Genomic DNA, 23,745 nt, shown 5'->3' on the forward strand with positions numbered 1-23,745 from the left:
TGAGTCCCTGGGGAGGATTAGGGAGCCAGTTCTGAGATTTATAGCCTGATTCTGAACCTTACCCTAGCACTGCTTTCGGGTCTAAGGAGAGGTATACAAAAAGCCCCACCCTCCTGCCACCTCAGCCTCAGGCCACTATTCCACCATGGCTTCCTAATTATCCTAGACTGTATCCTGAAACTGTGAGCCAATTTCCTCTTGCCTTAAGTTGCTTCTCATTAGGTATTTCATTATTGTCGCAGGAAAAGTAACTAATGCATTGTCCTTTCTAGTCCTCCTATGTTTCAAAGCAATAACTGAGGGACATACCTAGCAAAGTGGTTTTCCTATGGGTAACAAGGTTGGTGAAAGACTGCATTTCACCTCTAGCATGTACAAATACATAATCAAAGTTATTGCAAATTACTAACAAATGTAAAAATGTAAGACTCATATATTTCTTCCTAATTTGGCATTCATTCCTGTTATTATTTTTGCCTTTCTTGGAGGTGGGGGCAGTAATCAAATTATGACAGAAATGTCCAAAATAAAGTATGCTTAGCTTTGGTGACTTGTGTTTAATTATGTTTTTGACATGACTCAAAACAAAATTACATATTCAATATGATCAATAACATGAAGACTATTGGGGGAAAAATCCTGCTGGAAGATAATGCATCTGTACCCGTGAAACTGAGACTATATGCTGATGAGAACTTGAGCTGCTCTGTCGGAACATGGTCCAACAATGGCGTTGTGGTAGGACAATTCCGAGTGCTTGTGAGAAAACTCCAAGAAACCAAGACAAAAGTCTTGCCACCTGTTACTTCCAAAACATGGAATTGTTCTTGGATTATGCTTTCATGGCCCTCTAAGGTACAGCAGATAGAAGTGAGTTTGCCTCAGATTATTCATTACAACTGTCTATTACTATTTGTTTATAGGCCTCTGGAAAAACATGTTTTTGCCCATATGAAGTTTGCCCTTTGATTGTACACTTTCCTCATCTGACTCCTTTTAACCCTCAGAGTGTAAAGTATTTGACGCTTTGAATGAAGTTGGCTGTTGCATGAGACTTTGGTCTACCTTGTTTAACAGTCCCATTCTCCCAGGTTCCAAGGTCACTACAGTGGTAAACATTGCTCATGTAATTAATACTGATTAAATTAACTCACCAGAATTCATGTCATAATCTAGGAAGGGACATAAGCCGTGTGAAGTTTGGGCCCATTTGTTATAGAATCCAGGGTCTCAACTCCTACACTACACTGCCTTAAGAAAAGCTCTGACTTTAAGATCCTATCTATCCAACATGTGGAGGGACCTCCACTAATACCAAGAATGGCCTGAGAAGAAAACAGTGGAAATCAAAGTTTCTTATAATCAGAAAAAGGTATGTGTGGGGAACATTGTGAGCCACAAAACACTAAACTATTGTGTTAGAAAATGATTAAATGATTATAAGAACTCATTTAAATACTACAAAGCCCCAACAAGTTAGGAATAAAAGTACAGTGTTTTTAAATACCTTTCTTACTTTCCATGGCTATCACTGGTATATCATAGTTCAGTTGAATGCTCCACAACCTTTCTGTGGTATGTTCTTCTTTCCAGCCCCATCTACAGAGATTTACCACCTGTGATCATCACATAGAAAGAGAATCCTTAAGACTCTTTGCTACTCATGATCTTGAGAAACAGGAAGATTCTACTAAAAATACCCTGAGGTGCTGGAGCACAAGCCTGGGAAACATAAGAAAGTTTGGGTATCAGCAAGGAGACACCAGTGTGTAGTAAGTACTTTCATAAATAGCATACATGATTTAAGCCTTTTAATTTTGCAACAGTTCTCTAATGAAAGACTTTATGAACATAAGTGTGAGACGAAGACAAGTTAAGTAAGTCAGCAGATGTCCTGACATAATTGAGTAAATGATGTAACTATTATACAACATGGGTTCCACTGTCCAAGATTTCAAGGCCTCCAATCTTACCCTGCACTACCTTAATAAAAGCTGTGTCTCAAGATACCATCTATGGGGAATAACAAAATTCATAATTCTGGGAAAATCTGGGAAGAAGCAAATGGTGTTGGGTTCCTCTGATAAAAATGAGATCTGATCGAAACCAAGTTCTTTGTTAGAATCCCTGGCTCATTTCCCAGGATCCAAAGCACTGTTACAAAGAGACTTGACCTCAGGATGGGAAAGACCCAGGGGACACAAGAATGAGGTGTGAGTCCTCTTGGATGAAAGAACATTTTCCACAAATTTCCTAAAATTTGCTCCTCTGCATTTCAGGAAGTAAGAAGTATACAAGTCAAGCCATAGTACTGACTTGTCTGTCTCTGTATGACCCATGGAATGATCACCCTTAATGTACACAGTATGGGTCAAGAAAACCAAAACCACAATAGCTTTATTCAGTGCCTAACCAGTATACATTTTCCCCAATCACATTAAATTGATCATAAACTTTCTGTGATCTTCTAAAACTACATAAGTTGAATTCTCTAGTTGCCAATCTAGTTGATTGGCTCATTTTTAATTTTTCTTGTTGCAAAAATGTTTCGACCAGTTTCCTTAAAATACAGCTACTTGTATGTTGGTCTAAGGTAAAGGAGACAAACAAGGAGGAGAGAATAGATTCAGCACACCCTTTCTTGTGGATATGACTACAAACTCGCTTAATGTCAGCCCTAGGGAGGCAGAAGCAGGTAGATCTGTGAGTTCACAGCTAGCCCAGTCTACATAGTTCCAGGCCAGCCAGAGCTACATAGTGAAACACAGTCTCATAAACAAAAAGAAAAGAAATAAAAAACACACAGAGAAACACAAACCCACACACACACAGAGAGAGAGAGAGAGACAGAGACAGAGAGACAGAGACAGAGAGAGACAGAGAGAGACAGAGAGAGAGACAGAGAGAGAGAAAGGCAGAAAGAATGGGGGATTTTTCAGTTGCTGAAGCAAGAGAGGGTTCTAGATCATAAATTATTTCAGGCATCTCAGAAGTCACTGAAATACAAAACCAAAAATAAAACTAAAGAGATAGTGACACAATTTATTGTCCATGGAAGAATCTTGTTGACAACTTTATTAGCACGTCCTTCTCTAATGTTAACAAAGGCTTCAGCAGGCCGGAAACATTGTCCCTATAACCAAGAGCAGAAATTGCTGGAATAGGAGGTCAGCCTATGACCTACGTCTGACCCAGTGTGCAGATGCAGAACCACGCAGTTCTCAAGGCTGTGTTTCCTTCATGGAAAGATGTTATGCATTGAGGAGATCTGGTGTAGCTGTAATCTTGTTCCTTCAAAAGTTCATTTAGCTCCATACTCTTTGCAGAGATTGTAGAGGAAAATGTACCAGGCTTTGAATGTGCCTGCATTATGAAGGGGTATCTGGTAAACCTACTGTGTGTGTGTGTGTGTGTGTGTGTGTGTGTGTGTGTGTGTGTGCGCACGCGCATGCCTGTGCCACTGTGTACATGTGAGCTCACACCCAAGCACATGAAAGAAACAGTTGCACAGTCCTGGCAAAAAAAACCTTGTACTGGAGGTCCTACAGGTTTTCAAACTAGTTTCTTAGTTTTGTCATCTCCATGTTCTACCTTCCTATACTTTTGTAAAACTAAATGTCCACAATTACATTTTTAAGAACATGCATGAACCATTTCTATCGAGTACTCTCTACCTTGAGCAGTTTCAGGATCTTTTTTTCATTTTCTTTCATTTTTTCTTTTTTCTTTTTTGTAAGTGGGAGTCAAAATGGGTAGCTGCATACTGCCGTTCTTGTCCCTACTTTGCCCTTCTCTGACAATCTGACTTCTAGAACACATGCTTTCTTTGTGCTTGTCAGAGGTACTTTTGAGTCCATCGAATACATATTGACACTTTCTCTTGCTCTCTAGGTCACTACATATTTTTTTCTTTTTCCACTTTAAATTTTCATTAACGTAATATTAAGAGAAAAGTGATGGGCTAATTTTAAGATATATTTTCAGAGAAGGGATCCAGTGAATACTTATATGGGTGCCATTACGTTTTGTGTCATCATTCACATCCTTTATGAATTGTGTAATGGAGATAAACTCAAATCATTGTAGGCACGATATGGCTACTATTACACATTCTAGAATAAGAGTTATCCTCAAGAGCATCTCCCTTCCTGCTCTTCACAAGTATTCCTGTGGTAAAATTTGGAAGAAGCTGTATCTTTGTTTGGCTAATGAGAGTCAAGTTGCCAGGGTCTTGGGCCAGTAATGATTAGATTATACAATAGGGTATACAATGTCATCTCAGTGGTAATGACAGTGGAATCAGTTGGGACTACAACCAAGTTAGATACATTAATATTCTGTTGCAGTGAGAAACACTGAGACAAAAACCAATTTATAAAAGGAAGAGTTTATTTTGGCTTATGATTCCAAGGGTATTAAAAAGTCCACAATGGCTAAAAATGTCTGGAATGCCATAGTGTGATGGCAGGATCAGAGAGGAGGCTACTCACATTTTCATCTGCACATAGGAAATATGAGAAGCAGGAAGTAGGCTAAGTCCATCAATCCTCAAAGCTTACCCCCCCCCCCCAGTGATTTACTCTGTCCAGCAAGGTCGAACCTCCTAAACATTCCATAAAACCACAAAATAGTCACTGATAAGAAACAAAGTGTTTAAATACACGAGGCTATGGGGCTACTTCTCTCTCGATCCACAATAGGATGTGTCTTAGCACCAACTCTACTCCCCCTTAACACTGCACCGAGCATTATACTGTTGTTTGTCTCTACTATATGGCTCGAGTCAGCCATATGTGCTGCCTGGTAATCTATATTCCTGCTAAAGTCAGAGACTGTTTTATTTGTGTAGTCCTTGGACCTTTTATCAACTGTCACAATTATTGATGAAAGACTGTAGGGTAGAAGAAAGTACAACCTATCCAATTTCATGGAGGTAGAAAGTAGAGTCCTTCCAAGAAACCAAGTGGAAGATAAAGGAAGCATTCTTGGATACCTCCTAGGAACCTACTCCTTACCTTTGCCTCTTTTCATCTTGGCCAGATAGCTTAATAGTGCCTTTTAGTGATGTTTCTCAGGTATCTACAGGACTTTTCTTGACCATGTGATATTAGAAGATCTGATACCTATTTTGTGCAGTTGTTTGTGGTTGCTCTTGTGTCTCTGCTATTGCTACAACGACATATCTGGGTTGCCCTACAGAATGATAAATGTTCTATGTGTGGCAGACCAACTTTCCTTACATATACTGGTAAAGTTTATACTGGGTCAGTTGACAGCCTGTCAACCCAAAACTCATACTTAAACCTAGACAAAAACAAAAGAGATACTAGGCAACCAGAAGTTAACTAACAGGAAGTCCTGGTGGAACTTGGACATTTTTCAGCCTTCTGGATCTTACAAACACAGCAGTAAAATAAATGTTTATTGCAAACAGGCTGCTAAGGCTTATGATTTTATCATATTCTTGTGGTGAGTGAGTGAGTGAGTGACCCCATAAAGAACACACACAGAAACAAAGAAAATGACAGTGGCTAGTCTCATCCAGAAGCTCGGTGAATCCCTTTAGCTCACCAGCCTGAAGCATTAAAATGGGAGCATCAATAAATCTGCCAATTATGATATGTCATTCCCGACTTCCAAATGCTTATCACCTTGAAAACTGAAGCATCAACAATGTAAATGCCTGTAGTCGGGTTTATACGGTAGAGAAGTGATGTGAGATGGGCCTGGTGACACAAACATGAGCCAGATGGATGAGTGTGGACATGCTCCGAGCATTATTAAGATCCTCAGAGGATTAATGGTGCTGGTTGAATGGATGAGATATTATGGAATTGATGGACATTACTGGCATAATTCAAGTGATGGTGGGTCCCTGTCTTACCTCTGAGGAAAAGCTGGCTCACGAGTTGGTGACAATGCCTCCTGCTATTAAAAATTTCACTGGCCATTTGTACTTTTCTTTTGAGGAACATTTGCCAGGTTATGTAGCATATAATCACGGATATAGGGCACCTTTAGATGGAGTGATTTTTTTCAATGCAGAAAGCCTTCCATTGTGAAGATGCAAAGGAGATCACACCACATAAGAACTGTGAATAATAGTCATATTTGGCCTATAACAAAAGACTCTTGATTTTATAATATGTTTCTGCCAAGAACTCTTGTGTTCTATTTTCTTGTTAATAGTTCTTAACCACTATGAGATCCACAAAACCTCTCCCAGCCATTGAAGACTAATCCTCTGTCCTTTGTCACTTGGGGATATATCCATAATGTTCAGAAGAACATGACTAAGCCATCTTGAATGACACCAATAGAAACTTTTGAAGGCTTTGGAGAATGATGCAAGGAAACTATAGTGCATATCTGCTTGAAACTTGTATGATTTAAGTGCTCTGTAGTGTTCCAAATGTGGAAGGTGAGTCACTGGTATTTAGTAAACTGGCTTCCAATGACCTCAGTAACGTTGGCATTAATAACCAAGATAAGTGAAATTATATTAAAGATAGAAATGTAAAGCATTAAGAAAGAAGGAAGTCAGTGGATAAATGTATTTGTTCTTCAGAAAGATTTAAACGCCATTTTACACATATGCAACAAAGCCTTGAATTGCCCTGTTGAATATGCATGAGGTCATTTGGTACATCCTTTTGCTGAGTCAAACCTCCCATCATTAGGGAATAGGATTACTATAAGGTTTTTCCTACTAAGAATAACATACTGAATGAGATGAGTTTAACAGTGGTAATTAAGGAAACACTTGCTGTATCTATGCATTATTTCTTTAGAGTACCTAGAAAGTTCTCTGCCATATCTACTGAGAGCTACCAATTAGGAGGTCAGTGGACAAGCCAGACAATATGGTAAATGTTTCATTTAAATTTTACAATGATTTGAAGTACATCCTATTTTTACTCCCATTGTAGATAGGATTTTGAGAATAAGAAAAACTAAGCATGTTCGCCAGTATCACACAGTGAGGAAGTCTGTACCTTGGGTCACATCTATGACCAGATGGAGATTAACGACCATACCTGAGAATTAATGTTTTCTGAGACCCTCATCTCCTAAGAAGGCAAAATCCTGGTGTCTCAAATTCCAATGAAAGTTGTTAAGGCTGGTTTTCATTGACTCTTGGGACTATTCCAAGCTAGATGAAGCAGTCATGGACAATAATTGCATGTAGTCAAGAAGCCTTTTAATTTGTACCTAAGTACTGGTGTTTCTTTAAACTTTGCTATAGTACTTAGCGATTTATGGCTTGTTAAGCCATTTCCCAAATTGGCCAAGCATTATCTTTAATAGAAGAGGCATAATTACCTAAAAGCCTTACAATATTTCTGTTCGCTCACCAGAAAGCTTAGCCAGTTAGTTCTTGCAGGAAAGGAACACAGAATGTTAAGGCACTTGCTATAGCCTAGCAATCTTAAATCATCACAGTGGTCACAATTACTACACAGAGCCAAGCTCCTTGAATTTACAAGGTCTTCCCATCAAGAGGAGTCAGACCAGGATGGCTTTTTATTTTTGATAATTTTTAAGCCTTTTATTTCATTTTAAATTACGTATATGGGAGGTCTGTATATGTGAGATTTATTGTCCTTAGAATCCAGAACATGGCCAAATGTCCTTGCAGCTGGAGTTACAGTTGTGTGTCACCTAATGTGGTTCTTAAGAATCAGTTAAGGTCCTCTATAAGAACTGTATGTGTTCTTACCAGCAGTACTATCTTTTGAGGTCCAAGGTAGCTTTCCTTGCTATTGTAGGAGTAACTACTGATGTGTGGTCTCTTAAATGATCTTCACTCAAACACAAGAAGTAATACTCTCCCTGGCCTTTGATGACAACCTCACATTTCTTAGAATTTTCAGTTTTTTAAATGATGCCAGTCTCCGCATCCAAATTTGAGAAGACCCAAGATATTTTTAATAGAGGGTTTTGTTATTAAGCTATGATGACATCAACAAAGGATATGATTGAATTGAAAAGAATGTCTAATACAAATCATGTGGAGATGGCCCATTGTACCACAAGAGGTCTCATATAGGAAGGTAGATGAAGATGCAGAACTGTGGACAAAGGCTCTTCTGATGCTTCTGCAGTGAGAAACAGAAGAAGCAACACAAGCAGATGTGGCAAGTTTGAATAGCTACAGAAGACACCAGAGCAAACAGACTGTCCTTAGTTGACTAGGATTCCAGGCCCTTAGCTGATTCAGAAAGGGAGAGAAAGGTATGGAATATAGAAAGCATATTAAAAAAGGTAGGTCCAAGTATATGACCAGGAGTGCTCCTGAAGGACATGCTTACAGAAGGCCTTTAAACATTGACTAGACTTATGACAGGCCATGTCTCTGCATGGTGCAAAAGGTTCAGAATATATATAGAAAAAAATTATAGCTTTCTTCGGATGTGGCACCTGATAGGCTGCCCATGTTTCTGTAGATGTCTCTGCACCCAGACACTTACTGGCAGCACTAAGAGGACTCATAGGGTTTTAAAAAGAGTGCAAGAACTTGACATGGAAATGTAGTAGGAGGGTGTGGGAAGAGTTGGAGGGGAGAAAGTAGCAGATAGATTTTGATCAAAATACATTATATTTATGAATGAAGTTGTCAATCAAAGAATTTTTAAAAGAAAAATGAGAGAAAATTAAAAAGTCTCTGTACAAAAGGAAGAATTACCCATTTATATGTATGTATGTATGTATATGCATACATGCACATATATATTATGTACATCAGAGTGTCCATTTGCATTGATTTCACAGAATATCATGAGGCCACAGCATTTCCAATGACACAATATTCATCTCTAGAACTCTAGGCTCTCACAGGGATTGTTACATATGTTATGGAAAGGTTGCGATCCCCTTATCCACTTTCATTAGCTTGGCCTATCTCCAAGGATTTGAGTTGAGGCACACAAATGGTGCTTTTACAGACTTTTCTCCTTCTTTGCGAAGTCACTAATTCTGGGTGCAGTGACAGAGGTCATGATTTCACCCTCTCATTCTGAATGCCTCTGCTATGGTTCCACTGTAGTCACTACAGACAAAGCCCAATGAGTCACCAGGAGCAGGAGGTCCCTCCACTTTATATGGGACTCAGAGTTGTCCATAGCTGAGCTTTTTTTTCCCCTGAGCTGAGCTTATTTAACTAGTCTCTTCCCTCTTCCTTTCACAAAATGTATTTAGTTATTAACATCCATATGTTAGCACTAACTCAAGAACCTTTCAGTTGAGAGACAAATATAAACTTTGCCTGTTGTCAAAGTTGCTCAAACATTTAAAAAATAGTTCTCTCATCTTCTTAAGGAAAATAATGATTAAAAAAAACTCTCATTGCAAAGAAGTACATAAAGTTACGATTGTTTGCAGAAAACATGAATACCTAAATTACTTGGCAACTCACCCAATATTTAATATTCATAGCTATTCATTATCTTCATTAAAGTGATCATGGATAGTGGTATTTTATAACATAAAGGGCATGAACATCTACACAGAGGAATAGTGAATCAGAACACTGATTCTCCCTCTCATTGTGTATACACATTAACAATATTAGCTAATAATTTTATTTCAGAAAAAAGGTGTAACCTCTTTCAAAGCTTTCAGAAGCTGGCAAGCAATGTGGGCTTCCTGTGACTTACTCTTTTGTGTTTTCATCAGGAATTTGTAACTATAGGGTTGTCCAGTGATTAACTAGTTATCTTGAATACCTGAGAACAGCACCATCATTCAAGGGCTAGGAAGTAAAAGGAAGCTTCACCTTCATACCATTATGTTTTGACAGATCTTGAACGAAGGCCACGGGTTGCTTTTTGTACAAGATGTCTGGGATGCCTCTGTTCAGTCTCTAAGATTTGAGGTTTTACCTGTCTTGGCTGCTACCTAAGACCAATGTTCAAGATCCATCAGAGTTGGGATCTTCCTGTGTAACTGTGTTTCTAAACACCTGCCAGTATGTTCATTTGACTGGAGGGATGTGCGGCCTATAATGAGGTTCTCTGGAAGTGTGTCAAGTGTGCTAAAGGACAAAAGGTCCAGCAAAGAAGGACAGACTGCAAGGTCACAGCTAGTTCTCTTGGTGGAAGGGGACAACTTCCAGCTTGGTCTAAATGTGCTCCTTCATTCTTCTATGCAGAAGAGCTGAGAAATGTTTGTGAACCAATACAGAGTCCAAAAACATGAGAGAAAAGAGTGATTAAAAATAAATCTAAAATCACATCTGTGTTTGAATATTGGTTTACCCCTTCCAGTTGTGGTAGCATCTTCTCACTCAGGGGTCATAAACCAGGGAATATTATTGGTCCTGCTTTCACTTTCATTGACTGCGATCAACTGTATCAACGTTACAGTCCATACCTGAGTTTCATTTGGCAGTGAATTATTGTTGGTCAAATGTGGCACTTAAAAATAATATGGAATATCAATAAATATAGACATGTAAAGGAATATCTATTAAATATCAGATACCTAACTACTTATCCAATTCAGAAACACCATTCCTGTAAATTTAGCCTAGAGATACAACAAAAGACTTCTTCATACATATGCATGCTTTGAGTGCTAGAGCGACTGAGGGGTGGAAAAACCAGGATTTTTATTCAGTTTTTCTTCGATTATAACATTGTTCAGAGTATCAAAACCTATAAATGAAACAAATATCCATCAACAGGGGATGCTTGCAAAAAGTGTGGTATGAGTGGATACATATTGTAGTTACCTGGGATACATTTTTTAACAATGTCTCCAGGCCAATTCCCATCCAGCTACAAGTCTGTTTCTTTATTGCTTTTCAACCTGAATACTAAACAGAGCTGTATCTCTTCCTCTCTCCATTTCTATGAACGTCTGCTTGTATCTCTGCCATTTTCCCTGGGGCTGCCCTTGTGCAGGACATTGGTGTTGCACCTGTTGTGCAGCTCTGAGAACTCACCCAGGATAATCTCCAGACTCCACACAGTTGATACTTCCTAACCACACTGTCTTCACTGGGCTTGACTTCTTATAGGAAGTTATGTGTCCTTGCTACTGCCCGGCTGCTGTCCTTCAGCTTCAGCTGCCAGTGTCTTCCTATTGGGTTCATATTAGAGAAGAATGTATTGCTTGGTACTTGGTGTTTCTTGGCCTGAATAAACTATAGCAGTTGAGAGCATCTGTGAACAGTTTGATAGACTGCACACTGCATAGTAAGAAGAATCTGTGATAACAATAAAGCAGTCCTTCGTGTGAACTCCACAAAATGAACAGACGCACCTTCCATATCTATTAAAGCTCTCTTTATCCCCAGCCCATGAAAGATTCCAGGCATGGGTACCTGATCTGCTGACAAAATTTACTGTGTGGTCATCAGTATAACATAACATGGTTTAATCCTCATATCCATGTGATGTAGAGACTGCCATTGCTATTACACAAATAAGATGCTACAGTTTTGGACATGTCAAATTCAAAGTGCTTCCCAGGGATCATACAATGATTATATGCCCAAGCCTTAAATGTCTTATTTTAGATTATTAACTTCTAGGAAGCAGGTACTATTTCTGTCTTCTTTACTACAAAAAAACAATATTTACACCAATTTTTAAGATATGGATCCCAATATTTTCTAGTGAAGCAATAATGATTAAATGATTGCTAATTAAATATGTTAAAGGAATGACTTCAACTATCAAATTATTTTCATTGTCCCATTTGAAACCTTTGATAGCTACAGATCTTAGAATTTAATACACTGGAGAGCTCATCAAATCTTAACTCATTCTTGGGCAAAATACAATATATAATCTTTTAAAAAAATCATCTATGATCCACTCCAATAGTTATATCCAGACCAGTCTATTGAGAATTAAAATTTTTTAGGGGGAATTTATTTAGAAATGGATGTTCTGTCTCATATGTGAAACTCAGCCAATAATGCATGGGTGTAAACAAAAGTGCATGTGGATACAGTGTAGCAGGCAGGAAAGACAGTAGTATGAAAGGCCACTATAAAGGGAGAAAGGACTGCAAGCAGGTAATATGCACGAGCTTTAGAGAGGATAGCAAGGTGTTTTCCTGTCCTTAATTCTGTTATGCACTTTTTGTTCGGTCTTGGGTGATAGATAGGTGCATAAATGATATTCAGCCCTGAGAGTGTAAAATTTAATGTGAAACTTCACAGCTTCTCCTTCAAGTGCCTGTTCTAGCTGTGTAGATGTTTATTAAGTTGTACAGACTTTCAATCTGGCAAATTCTAGTGTATGATGCTTTTATCTTCCTGTAAGTATTTTTATAATGTAGTTTATAAAGATAAAAGAAAGAGGGATGTGTTTAAAATAATTATTTTATAATGGAGAACTTTACTGAAGAAAGCTCCGTACCTCACCCTGATAGAATGAGGTTTCCTAAGCAGTCGCATGATACCTGCCTTCCTATCACCTCATGTCTTAATTTGAACAGCTTTTGTGAACTGGTTTTGTTACTCTCAATATTTTTTTACTTTGATTTTCTAAGACTAACCCTCTGGTATTATATTTATTTATTTATTTATTTATTTATTTATTTATTGGGGGGGCTGAGTAATTTTGGAGGGTTCGGAGGAGAAAGGAGATTCTTTTTGATTGCCAAGGGATTGATTTATGCTCTAGATAGCAAATCCCCCTCTATTTTAAATAGAGACGCACACCCAGAGGAAATTAATACTTTCATTTTTTCACACATCTGTCTGTAACCATTCTATGATCCTCATTTTCTGTGTGGTGTAAGGTAGAGCATTAGATTCATTCTCCATGCCAACACGAACAACTGTAGCTCATTCCGTCTACTACGCAAACTGCCCCCTTTCCTTTAATCGGCTGCACCAATGTATTCATGTATTTAGCTCTCTTGTGTTAATGAGTCTGTCTCAGAGCTACTTATTATTTTCCATTAGACAATTTGCCTAGTGTTAGACCAATAAAGCACTACTTTTATTACCATGGTCTTCGTATTTATCTTGGTTTCTGGAAGAAGTAAGCCATCTCTCTTTGTTATTGTTTTAGGTTACTTTAGATAGCTTTAGTCAGTTTAAATTTTAGCATCATTTTATCAAGTATTAAAAACCTATATATTTAGAAGGTTTTATTAGGCTTGGTTCAGATTTGTAGTAGTCTGGAGAGAAATGATGTGTTTTAAAGGTTATCACTGGGAGATAAGAAGTGTAACTCACTACTGCTTTCCTAGGAGACAGACACAGGATAGGACTAAGACTATAAAAAAACAAATTAAAACAAAACTTGGTGCTAAATCTTTAAATATTTTAGAATCTTACTTAAAATTATAGTTTGTGCATTTACTCACACTATATTATATGGCTGCTGAGATTTTATGATTTATTCAATTTTAACTTAAAAATTTTTAATTAAAAATCATTTACCTTTTTAGCATGATTCCTGGACATGTCAATATTCTCCCATGTTTTGGGTGCTTCATTTGGAGTGTTTATGTTTCAAAATATAATGGTGGGTTACGGTATTGTCATTGATGTTGGATTTTCCTTAATCTGGTATTTTGTCTTGTGTTTCTCTTACTACTTCCAATTATAATATTACCTTTAAAGTTTACACAGTCCCTTCAAATCCTCACTTCTTTTTATTTTTGTATGTCTTGACTTATAAACTTATTGGTGATAAGTGTTAGTGTTGTTGTAAAAATTAATTTCTATTGGGGTTTCAAACCCACCTTTGACCATTCGGGTCCTAGATAATAATCGGAAAACTTCTATCTCTATAGTGACCCTTTAAAGCACTAAAGCTACCGAGATATCTACCTCGAAGCTATGGTGTCTATTTCCCTGCCAAGAGCTACAGGTTAAAGCTTCTCACGTCCCATGTGGGCAGCTACTGACTCCAAATGGCCAGCCCTCATCGCCATCTTTTCATGACTCACCTACCCCATGGCCTCTTCTCCTCTCCCCACCTTCTCCCTCTTCTGCTTGTGGTCTTCCTCCAACCCTAAGCCCAGGAACCTGAAGTCCTACCTGCTTCTCTTTTGCCCACCTACAGGCTGTCAGCATCTTTATTCAACTAACAGTTTTAAATTAAGGGGCAAGGTAACACAGGATCATTAAATGGACAGGATTCTCTTGTCCCTGAGGCAACCAGGTCAGTACTTTGCATTGCAAAAGATAGCAGCAGACCAAACAGCCACAGGTTAGGTTCCTGCATGGGTCTTAAAAAAGAAAGAAAAAAGGGGAAGAAAAAAAAAGAGAGAAAGAAAAGAAAGATTTTCTATTGAAGCTTTCCACTCTGTGTACTGTGGCTTGTCACCTTATGTATGGCCCAACAAACTTATGTTGCTCTTTTGTTTGTTTCATTTGGTGGACTAAAGCTTACATTGAATCAAAGGGTGTTTTTCTTTAGTTTCCATAGATTTAGCTATTCCATCCTGAGTTTCACTAGATTTTTCTCATCCCCATGCTTAGTTATAGAATATTAGATTTAGTTTTATTTTGCTAGTATCTTCTCTCAGTTTATGAAAGTGTGCTTAGAAATGACAAGAGAAAAGAAATAGACAGCTAAGACCACATATAGAAAACTGTTCACGTAAAGAGACTACTAACTTATAATTATTAATTTATCATTCTAGTAACAATCACTCCAGATAGATAGATAGATAGATAGATAGACAGACAGACAGACAGACAGACAGACAGACAGACAGACAGATAGATAGATAGATAGATAGATAGATAGATAGATAGATAGATAGATAGATAGTATGGTACTCAGAGTGACAGTAGATAGCATAAGAAGGCTTACTCCAATGTCCATAGACCAGAAAGCAGAGAGATGGACAAAAAGACATGGAAATTAGTGGTAAAGCTCCAAGCCTTCTCAATCAGCAGCCTAATTTCTCTAGTTAGACCCTACTTTCAATATTTCTGGAACCTTCCAATGCAGCACAGTCAACTGGATACCAAGTGCTCAATTGTATGAAACCAGGGAGGAAATTTTAAGTTCAATCTGGAGGTTTCCAATTCTCTGTCAACACAAATAAAGTACAGAGAATGTGATGGTCTTAATATGAGTGCCCCCATAGGCTTATAATTTTGGATGGATATATATATATATACATATATATATATATATCCATCCTAAAGATATATGCACAGCTTTTTTTTCTTTCTTTCTTTTTTTTTTATTAACTTGAGTATATCTTATTTACATTTCGAGTGTTATTCCCTTTCCCGGTTTCTGGGCAAACATCCCCTATCCCTACCCCTCCCCTTCTTTATGGGTGTTCCCCTCCCCATCCTCCCCCCATTGCCGCCCCTCCTCCCAACAATCACGTTCACTAGGGGTTCAGTCTTAGCAGGACCCAGGGCTTCCCCTTCCACTGGTGATCTTACTAGGATATTCAATGCTACCTATGAGGTCAGAGTCCAGGATCAGTCCATGTATAGTCTTTAGGTAGTGGCTTAGTTCCTGGAAGCTCTGGTTGCTTGGCATTGTTGTTCATATGGGGTCTCGAGCCCCTTCAAGCTCTTCCAGTTCTTTCTCTGATTCCTTCAACTGGGGTCCTGTTCTCAGTTCAGTGGTTTGCTGCTGGCATTCGCCTCTGTATTTGCTGTATTCTGGCTGTGTCTCTCAGGAGAGATCTACATCCGGCTCCTGTCTGCCTGCACTTCTTTGCTTCATCCATCTTGTCTAATTGGGTGGCTGTATATGTATGGGCCACATGTGGGGCAGGCTCTGAATGGGTGTTCCTTCTGCCTCTGTTCTAAACTTTGCCTCTCTATTCCCTGCCAAGGGTATTCTTGTTCCCCTTTTAAAGAAGGAGTGAAGCATTCACATTTTGATCATCCGTCTTGAGTTTCATGTGTTCTAGGCATCTAGGGTAATTCAAGCATTTGGGCTAATAGCCACTTATCAATGAGTGCATACCATGTGTGTTTTTCTGTGATTGGGTTACCTCACTCAGGATGATATTTTCCAGTTCCAACCATTTGCCTATGAATTTCATAAAGGCATTGTTTTTGAAAGCTGAGTAATATTCCATTGTGTAGATGTACCATATTTTCTGTATCTATTCCTCTTTTGAAGGGCATCTGGGTTCTTTCCAGCTTCTGGCTATTATAAATAAGGCTTCTATGAACATAGTGGAGCACGTGTCTTTTTTATATGTTGGGGCATCTTATGGGTATATGCCCAAGAGAGGTATAGCTGGATCCTCAGGCAGTTCAATGTCCAATTTTCTGAGGAACCTCCAGACTGATTTTCAGAATGGTTGTACCAGTCTTCAATCCCACCAACAATGAAGGAGTGTTCCTCTTTCTCCACATCCTTGCCAGCATTTGCAGTCCCCTGAGTTTTTGATCTTAGCCATTCTCACTGGTGTGAGGTGAAATCTCAGGGTTGTTTTGATTTATATGCACAGCTTCTTAAGCAATCAACTTACAGTTACTTAGTCACTGTCTTAGTTAGGGGTTTTATTACTGTGAACAGATAGCATAACCATCACAGCTCTTACTAAGAGAAGTATTTAATTGAAGTTTGCTTACAGGTTCAGAGATCTAGTTTGTTACCATCATGGTAGGAAGCTTGTCAGCATGCAGGAGAGCATGTTGCTAGAAATGTTGCTGAGATCTCTACAACTGGATTATCAGGCAGCAGGAAGTGAGAGACACTGGACCTGGCTTTAATTTCTGAACCTCAAAGCCCATTCTCATCAGCACACTTCCTGCAACAAGGCCACACATACTCCAGCGAGTCTCTACCTCCTGATCTCTGTTCAGTAGTACCGCTCCATAATAACCAAACATCCAAAAATATGAGCCTATGGGGGTGCCACTCATATTAAGGCCACCACATTCTCTATATCTTATTTGTGTTGACAGAGAATTAGAAACCTCCAGGCTGAACATAAAATTTCCTTCCTGGTTTCATACAATTGAGTACTTGGTATTCAGTTGACTGTACTGCATTGGAAGTTTCTAGAAATATTGAAAGTGGAGTCTAATTAGAAAAATTAGGCTGCTGATTGAGAAACCCTTGAGCTTTACCACCAAGTTCCATGTCTCCTTGTCCATCTCTCTGCTTTCTGGTCTGTGAACATTGGAGTAAGCATTTTTATGTTATCTATTGTCACTCTGAGTACCAAGACTTCCTTGTACCTTCGAACAGTGATCCATGATAAGTCATCTCTTCCTTAGTTGCTTCTCATCAGGAATTTGCTCATAGCAAAAGTAACATACTATGTATCTATCATTGGGAGAGTCAACTGGTGAATGTGTAATTGAGGGGCAATGTAGGAAGCAGTAGAGATCTGCCTCCAACCTAGGCAATGCTTGAACTGGAACTTTGTAACTACTGGAGCTTTTAAGGGAAAGCAGGAGGCTTTTTTTTATTAAACAGAGGTTGATTTCAGTTACTGGAGCAGTAGCATTTAATTACCTACCCTTCAGGACTGCTTCATAGTAGGCAGATGTGCACCTATTCTTAGAGCAGCATGAATACAGCTTGCAGAAGAAAGTCTGACCAAAGGAAACTCATCCTTCAAGTAGTTAGTATCCGTGCTTTGATCAACAGCTGCCCCTCCTGATCATGAAAATATAGACTGAGACAGTGGCCGTGCTTTCATCCCTTACCTCCTTCTTGCTAGTCCTTTCTCTAGCTGAAGGAATTTCCAGAAAATTTGAAGGACTCATGTCTTATTATCTCACTCACATTTCTATGCATCTAAGAGGTGAATATTAAAAAGGAGAAAATTAAGAACCAACTGAACGTAAGGGAGAAATGGAAACTCACCATCCCTGCATAGGAGTAAGCAGAAACTCAGGAAAACACTGGGAACACCTGGAGTTTATTCTTCAAGGTCTTTAGCACAAAGAGAAGTTTCCAACAATGAAAGCAAATTGAAACATCTCAGCAACCAGAAAGCACTGGTAAGAGGAAAACCCGACTCATCTGAAAACACTATTTTGTCTCTAGAGATATTAAAGTCTTAATAAGGGCAAAAAGGATAGAGAATGGTGAGTATCCGCCATCAAGCAGAGTCACGTACACTACAGAAGACTAAGAAAAATAAGAGAAAAGAAGCATAGAAGATGTTTGACAAAATTATACTTGAACACACCCAAAATTTGATAAGAAAAAAAAAAATAAGTTCACTATCAAGCTTCAAGTTCAACAAATTCCACAGAGGATGAACTGAGAGACCCATACTGAGATATGCAAGTAAGCTGTCAAGAGCCAAATTGAGATCTTAGAACCCATGATGGCAGGGATTCATCATATAGAAGGGATCTTTACCAAGGTCACTGGCTGAGAAAAGAATCCAGTCATATCTTTGCATAAACATCAGATTAAAGCATCATCAATCAATAGAGAGGTCCCTTGTCTACTGAGGACTGCTCTCCCTTCATGGCTGCAGCCATGTTGTTGAGTATTCTAGAGAAAGCTAACACTGTGTCCTTAAATGACAGCTCTCAGGGTTCTACCTACAAACATTGCAACAACAGCATGTTAACAATTAATTCTTAACATATAATTTTAGGATTTATTCATATCAGGGCAGCTTCCATGGAAATTTATTTGCACTTGGAAGACAGGTTTCTTTGTTTTATGTGTATGCCTGCATATATGTGTGTGAACACGTATGTGCTTGGTGCCAGTGAAGACCAGAAGAAGGCATCAGATTCCCTGTGACCGGAGTTTTAGGTGGTTATGGGTGCTGGAACAGAAGGAGGAGGGCCCAGGTCCTTGGAAACAGAAACTTCATTTATTTTGTCATGTAAAGAGTTTACACACATATTTTTGTGGTCTATAATCAAGCCTTGCCATCTACCCTCATATGAACTACACCAACTTACAACTATACATTGCCATTTAATACCTCCGTGTCTTAGGTATTTTCATTATGAACTGTATTATGTGGTACAAATCCAAGTGTTATGATTAGTATTAAACAAATGTGTCTTCTATAAAAATTTAACTACCAAAAGAATATTTTAAATTATTGAAATGAATACCATTAGGATCATCTTTATCCACTTTAGGAAAATACATCCATCCCATTAGGTAGGATGTTATCCTATTTTTTCCACCTATATTTTATTTCTTGAATTGATACATAGTGGTATGAGTAATTAGCTCTGTGTCAAAAACCATGAAGGAGAGAGAGAGAGAGAGAGAGAGAGAGAGAGAGAGAGAGAGAGACAGAGAGAGAGAGACAGAGAGAGAGACAGAGAGAGAGACAGAGAGAGACAGAGAGACAGACAGACAGACAGAGAGACAGAGAGACAGAGAGACAGACAGAGAGACAGAGAGACAGAGAAGACAAACTTGTTATTGATTCCATGGTAGTAATAGTGACTGTCAGGGTAATTAAGGATAATTGATATTGTTTGTGAAAATATGTCAGAGCTGGGGAGATTTTATTATTACTTTAGGTAATATCTGACTTTTTGAAAAGTACTGGTTTCTATTTTGTTTACTATGGCTACTTTGGGGAAACCATTAAAACTCTGTGATTCTCAGCTTTGTATACCATTAACCAGTTACAGAAATCCCCATTGTAAGAGCAGGACTATACAAGAGTTTACTATCTAAACTGAAGCATTTTGGAGAGTGAAGAGGGTACTTGTAACAATCACACCAGAACACCAGAAGACAATTAAATCACAATGGGAAAACCTAGACTCAAGGGTAGCCCCAACAACCCAGATGGCCAATTTTAAAATCTTTCATTGTGATAATGGAGGAGGGTTGATGGAGGGTTGAGGACTGGAATTCTATTCCAACTTAAAAAACGGACATTTTAACAGTCCATTAGTATGTCTAGAATTGTGTTTTGGCTTGTTTATAGTTTAAAAGTTTGGATGTCTTGACAAATCTTAGTCTCTCAGTACTCACTCTCTACTCTAAGGGATACCTGAATACATTATGATTAGTGAACTCAGTGAATTCAGTATCTGTATTTGGAGTAAGCCCCGAATATTCCAGGAAAGAACAAATGACTAACTTGGTTAAAGAAAAGTGAATAAAGAAGAGTGATACACAGACAGTTCTTGGAGGCCACTTCTCTCCTCTATTCAGAAAGCAATAACACAAGGAAAGAAATCCATTTATAGCATCCCTGCATGAGTCCACAGCTGATTATGGCTGACAGAAGCTTTCTGTCCTTGGAAAGTCCCTTCACATTCTGCTAGCCTCCATCTCTTTAAGTATATGATGGAGAGGATAACAGTACCTGTATCCAGGAACTGTGAGTCTGTGAGTTCCCTAGGCTAGTACAGGTAGAATGAGACTGTCAGCTAGTATTAAAGCAAGTGCTGTGCTACCCAAAAACTTTGCTTGTTCCGATTTTATTATCTCAGTATGAATGACGGTGTTAGCCAAGAAATACAGAGGACATAGATTGGGGTTGGTTTTGAGATAGTGTTTCCTGGGTGTGTGCCCCACCCCTGGGCCATTTGAGGATAGAGATAATAAATTGTTAATGTTTTACAATATGAATGAATATTCAAAGATATGGCAGCTTATTGGAAAGTTGTCCTAATTCAGACCATCATTTCTAATGACTCCAGTAATTTTGATATGTTAACTCTATATTACATACATGGGGCTCAAGTTTGCCTTAGGAATATCTTGGGTCTTTTGAAAGTTGAATTTAAGTGATAAGAAACTCCAAGCTTACTCACTTAAAATAGTAAAAATATTAAAAGCAAGGGCATCAGTGGAGTGATAATAAACATAAATCACCTACTCTGCCAAGAGTTTAAAAGATCTGACCTTATTTAATTGTCATGGCAATCATAAAAGTTCAGAGAGTTCAGGTAGCATGATTAAGGCTTAGATGTTTGGGGGTGTGGGTCTAGAATCAAGCTCAACCCAATCTGCACTTCTGTCTGTGTTATGCTGCCTCCTCATGGTAAGAGTTTGTTCTAGGACAACAGCAGATACTTTAGACTGAACCATCCCAGTCTCCTCCTTTGGCCTTTGACCTATAAGTCCTGCAAGAATAGCCTGAACAGCACCTCTGCCTCTGGCAACAGCTCTATCTTGCATTGCTGTGGATGTGCAATGCAGAGGAAGCCAGATGAGCCAAGCCGGAAAAAAAAAAGGATCTTCCTCAGGTCAGTGAACTGATATAGGTGACATTAATCTGGAACTGCGAACGTTATACTTGTGACCTGATATGAGCAGCAAATGACCTGTTAAACAGCTCTAACCTATTTCCAGAGCATGACTTTCCATCCGGGGAATCTGTCCCTTGCTCAGCAGTGGCAGGAACGGTGCCCTGAATTCCAACACAAGCCTGAACTCATGCCTAGTTAAGCTCCGCTAAGTATTTACCTCGGAAGATCTTAACTGGATCTAGAAAATTCATGGAAAGCCATCATAGGAGAAGATCTGGTACTCCGTATTTCACTCCGTCTTCTATTTCAAGGTGACTGACAAGCACATTTCAGAGCTCAAATTTCAGGGTAGGTGGAACATTAAAACTGACTTAGGGAAGCCTCATGAAGAAGCCAAAGGCATGGAAAGATGGTTGCTAAGGGTACCAGTAGAAGGTTTGCTTTTCCAATTCAAAAGTTTATAAAGTATTGGCTATTAGTTTTCTTTGGTAAGCAGCACAGAGTGATGCTGAAAGGCATTATCACGTGGTCATGTGGACTCAGTGCTAGAACCTGTTTGTTGGTGACCTAACCCTCATTCATAATGCTTTCCCTTGACCATTTAGAAAAAAAGATGTTCACATGATGCTTTCATTCAAAGAAACACAAGCAGACTTGTTTTTTAATGGGTGTATAGAAAGAGTTACACTATAGCAAAAGAAAGGTTTGCTTTTAGCTCCTTTCTTTCAACATATTCAAACCTGGTTTCCATTGTTTACTGAAACATAGGTGTGACCTCAGTCACCCAGATATCCTGGAACAATGATTAAATACATTAATATGAAAAAAATGCCTTAAAAATTGGCACAAGCTTAGCTCTAAAGAAATGCGAAATATTTGGATTTTAAATAATCTTCATTAATGAGTTCTTTTTTTCATTATCATGAACATATTTCATTATCATGGACAATAAGACTTAAATAATAAAGTATAAAACCACAGGAAAGAAGGAAATGTCTTGAGTCTGTTACTCACTGGCCTGGACTACTTAACTTTGGACATCTTTGCATGTTTAGTAACATTGCATATTTTCATGTTAAGATCGATCAACTTGATATTATGCTTCCTTGTCAAAACAGTTTCAACTCTAGATTAGGCACTGTCCGACTTTAGCTCTTGTTTCTTTTGTTATTTAGTCTGAAATAGTAGCTAATGCTGACACTCATAACATCTTAGTCAATGGTCAACCAATTTCTGCCTGAACATTTCAGTCACTGGGAAACTCACCAGCCCAAAGGCAGCCTCCCTGTCTAGAGCAGACCTGACACCAGAGGATACTTACTCACTATGCTGTGTTAATGTAGTTCATGCAGTTCATGTAGTCCACATAGTCCATGTAGTTCTATATCTCAAAAGAATTGTCTCACTATTAAGCCTATTGATTCTTTTGTTCATAGCAGACTTCAAACAATTGGTTTGAGGGCTCAATACGTCAGTATCTTGATGTTTGGATACAATCCAAACATCTGTTCATTGCCTTTCCTTAGTTTCTGCATCCCACTATCATTCCCAAAGCCTGACCTTGTCTCTGACATTACAGACATGCGAAGGTAACTTCCTTCTGAACTCTATACTCTATGACCAGGAGTCATTCCCAAAACATTTTCTGTACTTACTCTTAAAATGAGTTCTTCATACTTGCATTCATACCTAATTGAATGTCTTATTTAATACTGAGGTATAAATAGTTGATAATAGTTTTTACCCCGGTGAAAAGTTTTAAAAAAAACTAATCCTTTTAACACTGAGAAATAACATTATAGGTAAACACGTGACACTCTGGAGTCTCAATTCAAGTTGGCCCACCTGTCTACCACACAGTTGGCATATAATTGAAGGGAGTAATGTAAATATTGAAAGAAGAATCCATGGTTGAGGTATGAATTTAGCCTTGAAAATTTTTCTAATTATGATTTTAAGGGCAGCATTCTATTTGATTAATGTTCTTAGTAGGAAGTTGGTTCTCATACAGATGTGCTGAATGAAAGAGCTCTAGAATATATACAGTTTTAGTGGCATCCAGTAACTGGTTGATACTAGGCTATAGCACTCGGAGAGAATTAGTTCATCCATCTAAAGTGGACTTAACAAGAAAAATGGGCAGAATACTGTTTGAGCAAGATAGTGAATATAGAAATTGACACTCCCATAGAACTAGCTTAATGACATTAGTCTGAATTTTTCTGGCAAGTTTTTCTTTTCCTCCAAGGCTAACAGCTTTAACTTTCTTCAGTGCTAGTGTCTGGAAACATGTTCATAGGAGTAACATTATACAGATGAAATAGCTTCCATTCATAAATGTGTGTAACAAAAAATTAATGAAAAAAAGGCCATGAATTTGAAAGATAGCAAGAAGGAAGTATATGGAAAAGGTTGGAGGGAGGAAAGGAAAAGGGGGAATGAAGTCATTATATTATAATTATAATCTCCAAAAATTAAAGAAACAGTTTTAAACATCTTATTTTCACTATCCATTCCTGATGTAATACTAAACTGTGAGTTGGGAAAGAGAGAGATAGGGTATGAGGGAATGGGAAAGGGTTTTCAAAATTCTTTGAGGAAATGTAGGCACTATTTAGAGGACTTACTATGATTTT

At 38.3% G+C, this 23,745-nt stretch overlaps 1 protein-coding gene across 15 annotated transcripts in view; it reads left to right on the forward strand.

Annotated features, from left to right (window-relative positions):
- The window catches only part of Rgs22l (regulator of G-protein signalling 22 like), a 90,859-nt gene that overhangs the window by 24,972 nt on the left and 42,142 nt on the right, over window positions 1-23,745 (forward strand). For 10 of the 15 annotated variants that reach the window (XR_005487216.2, XR_010053417.1, XR_001838952.3 and 7 more), the window contains 2 exons: window positions 622-855; window positions 1,594-1,772. Coding sequence is in view for 2 of the 15 variants with exons in the window: in XM_063264439.1 (XP_063120509.1) it covers window positions 622-855; window positions 1,594-1,772 (413 nt within the window). In the remaining 13 variants the exon portion in view is untranslated. Of the gene's footprint in view, window positions 1-621; window positions 871-1,593; window positions 1,773-23,745 lie in introns of all 15 variants that reach the window. The other 5 variants (XR_010053412.1, XR_010053413.1, XM_039080210.2 and 2 more) reach the window with 2 other exon arrangements.

The sequence above is a fragment of the Rattus norvegicus genome, chromosome 7 (genome assembly GCF_036323735.1).
Source record: "Rattus norvegicus strain BN/NHsdMcwi chromosome 7, GRCr8, whole genome shotgun sequence".
Taxonomy (NCBI): domain Eukaryota; kingdom Metazoa; phylum Chordata; class Mammalia; order Rodentia; family Muridae; genus Rattus; species Rattus norvegicus.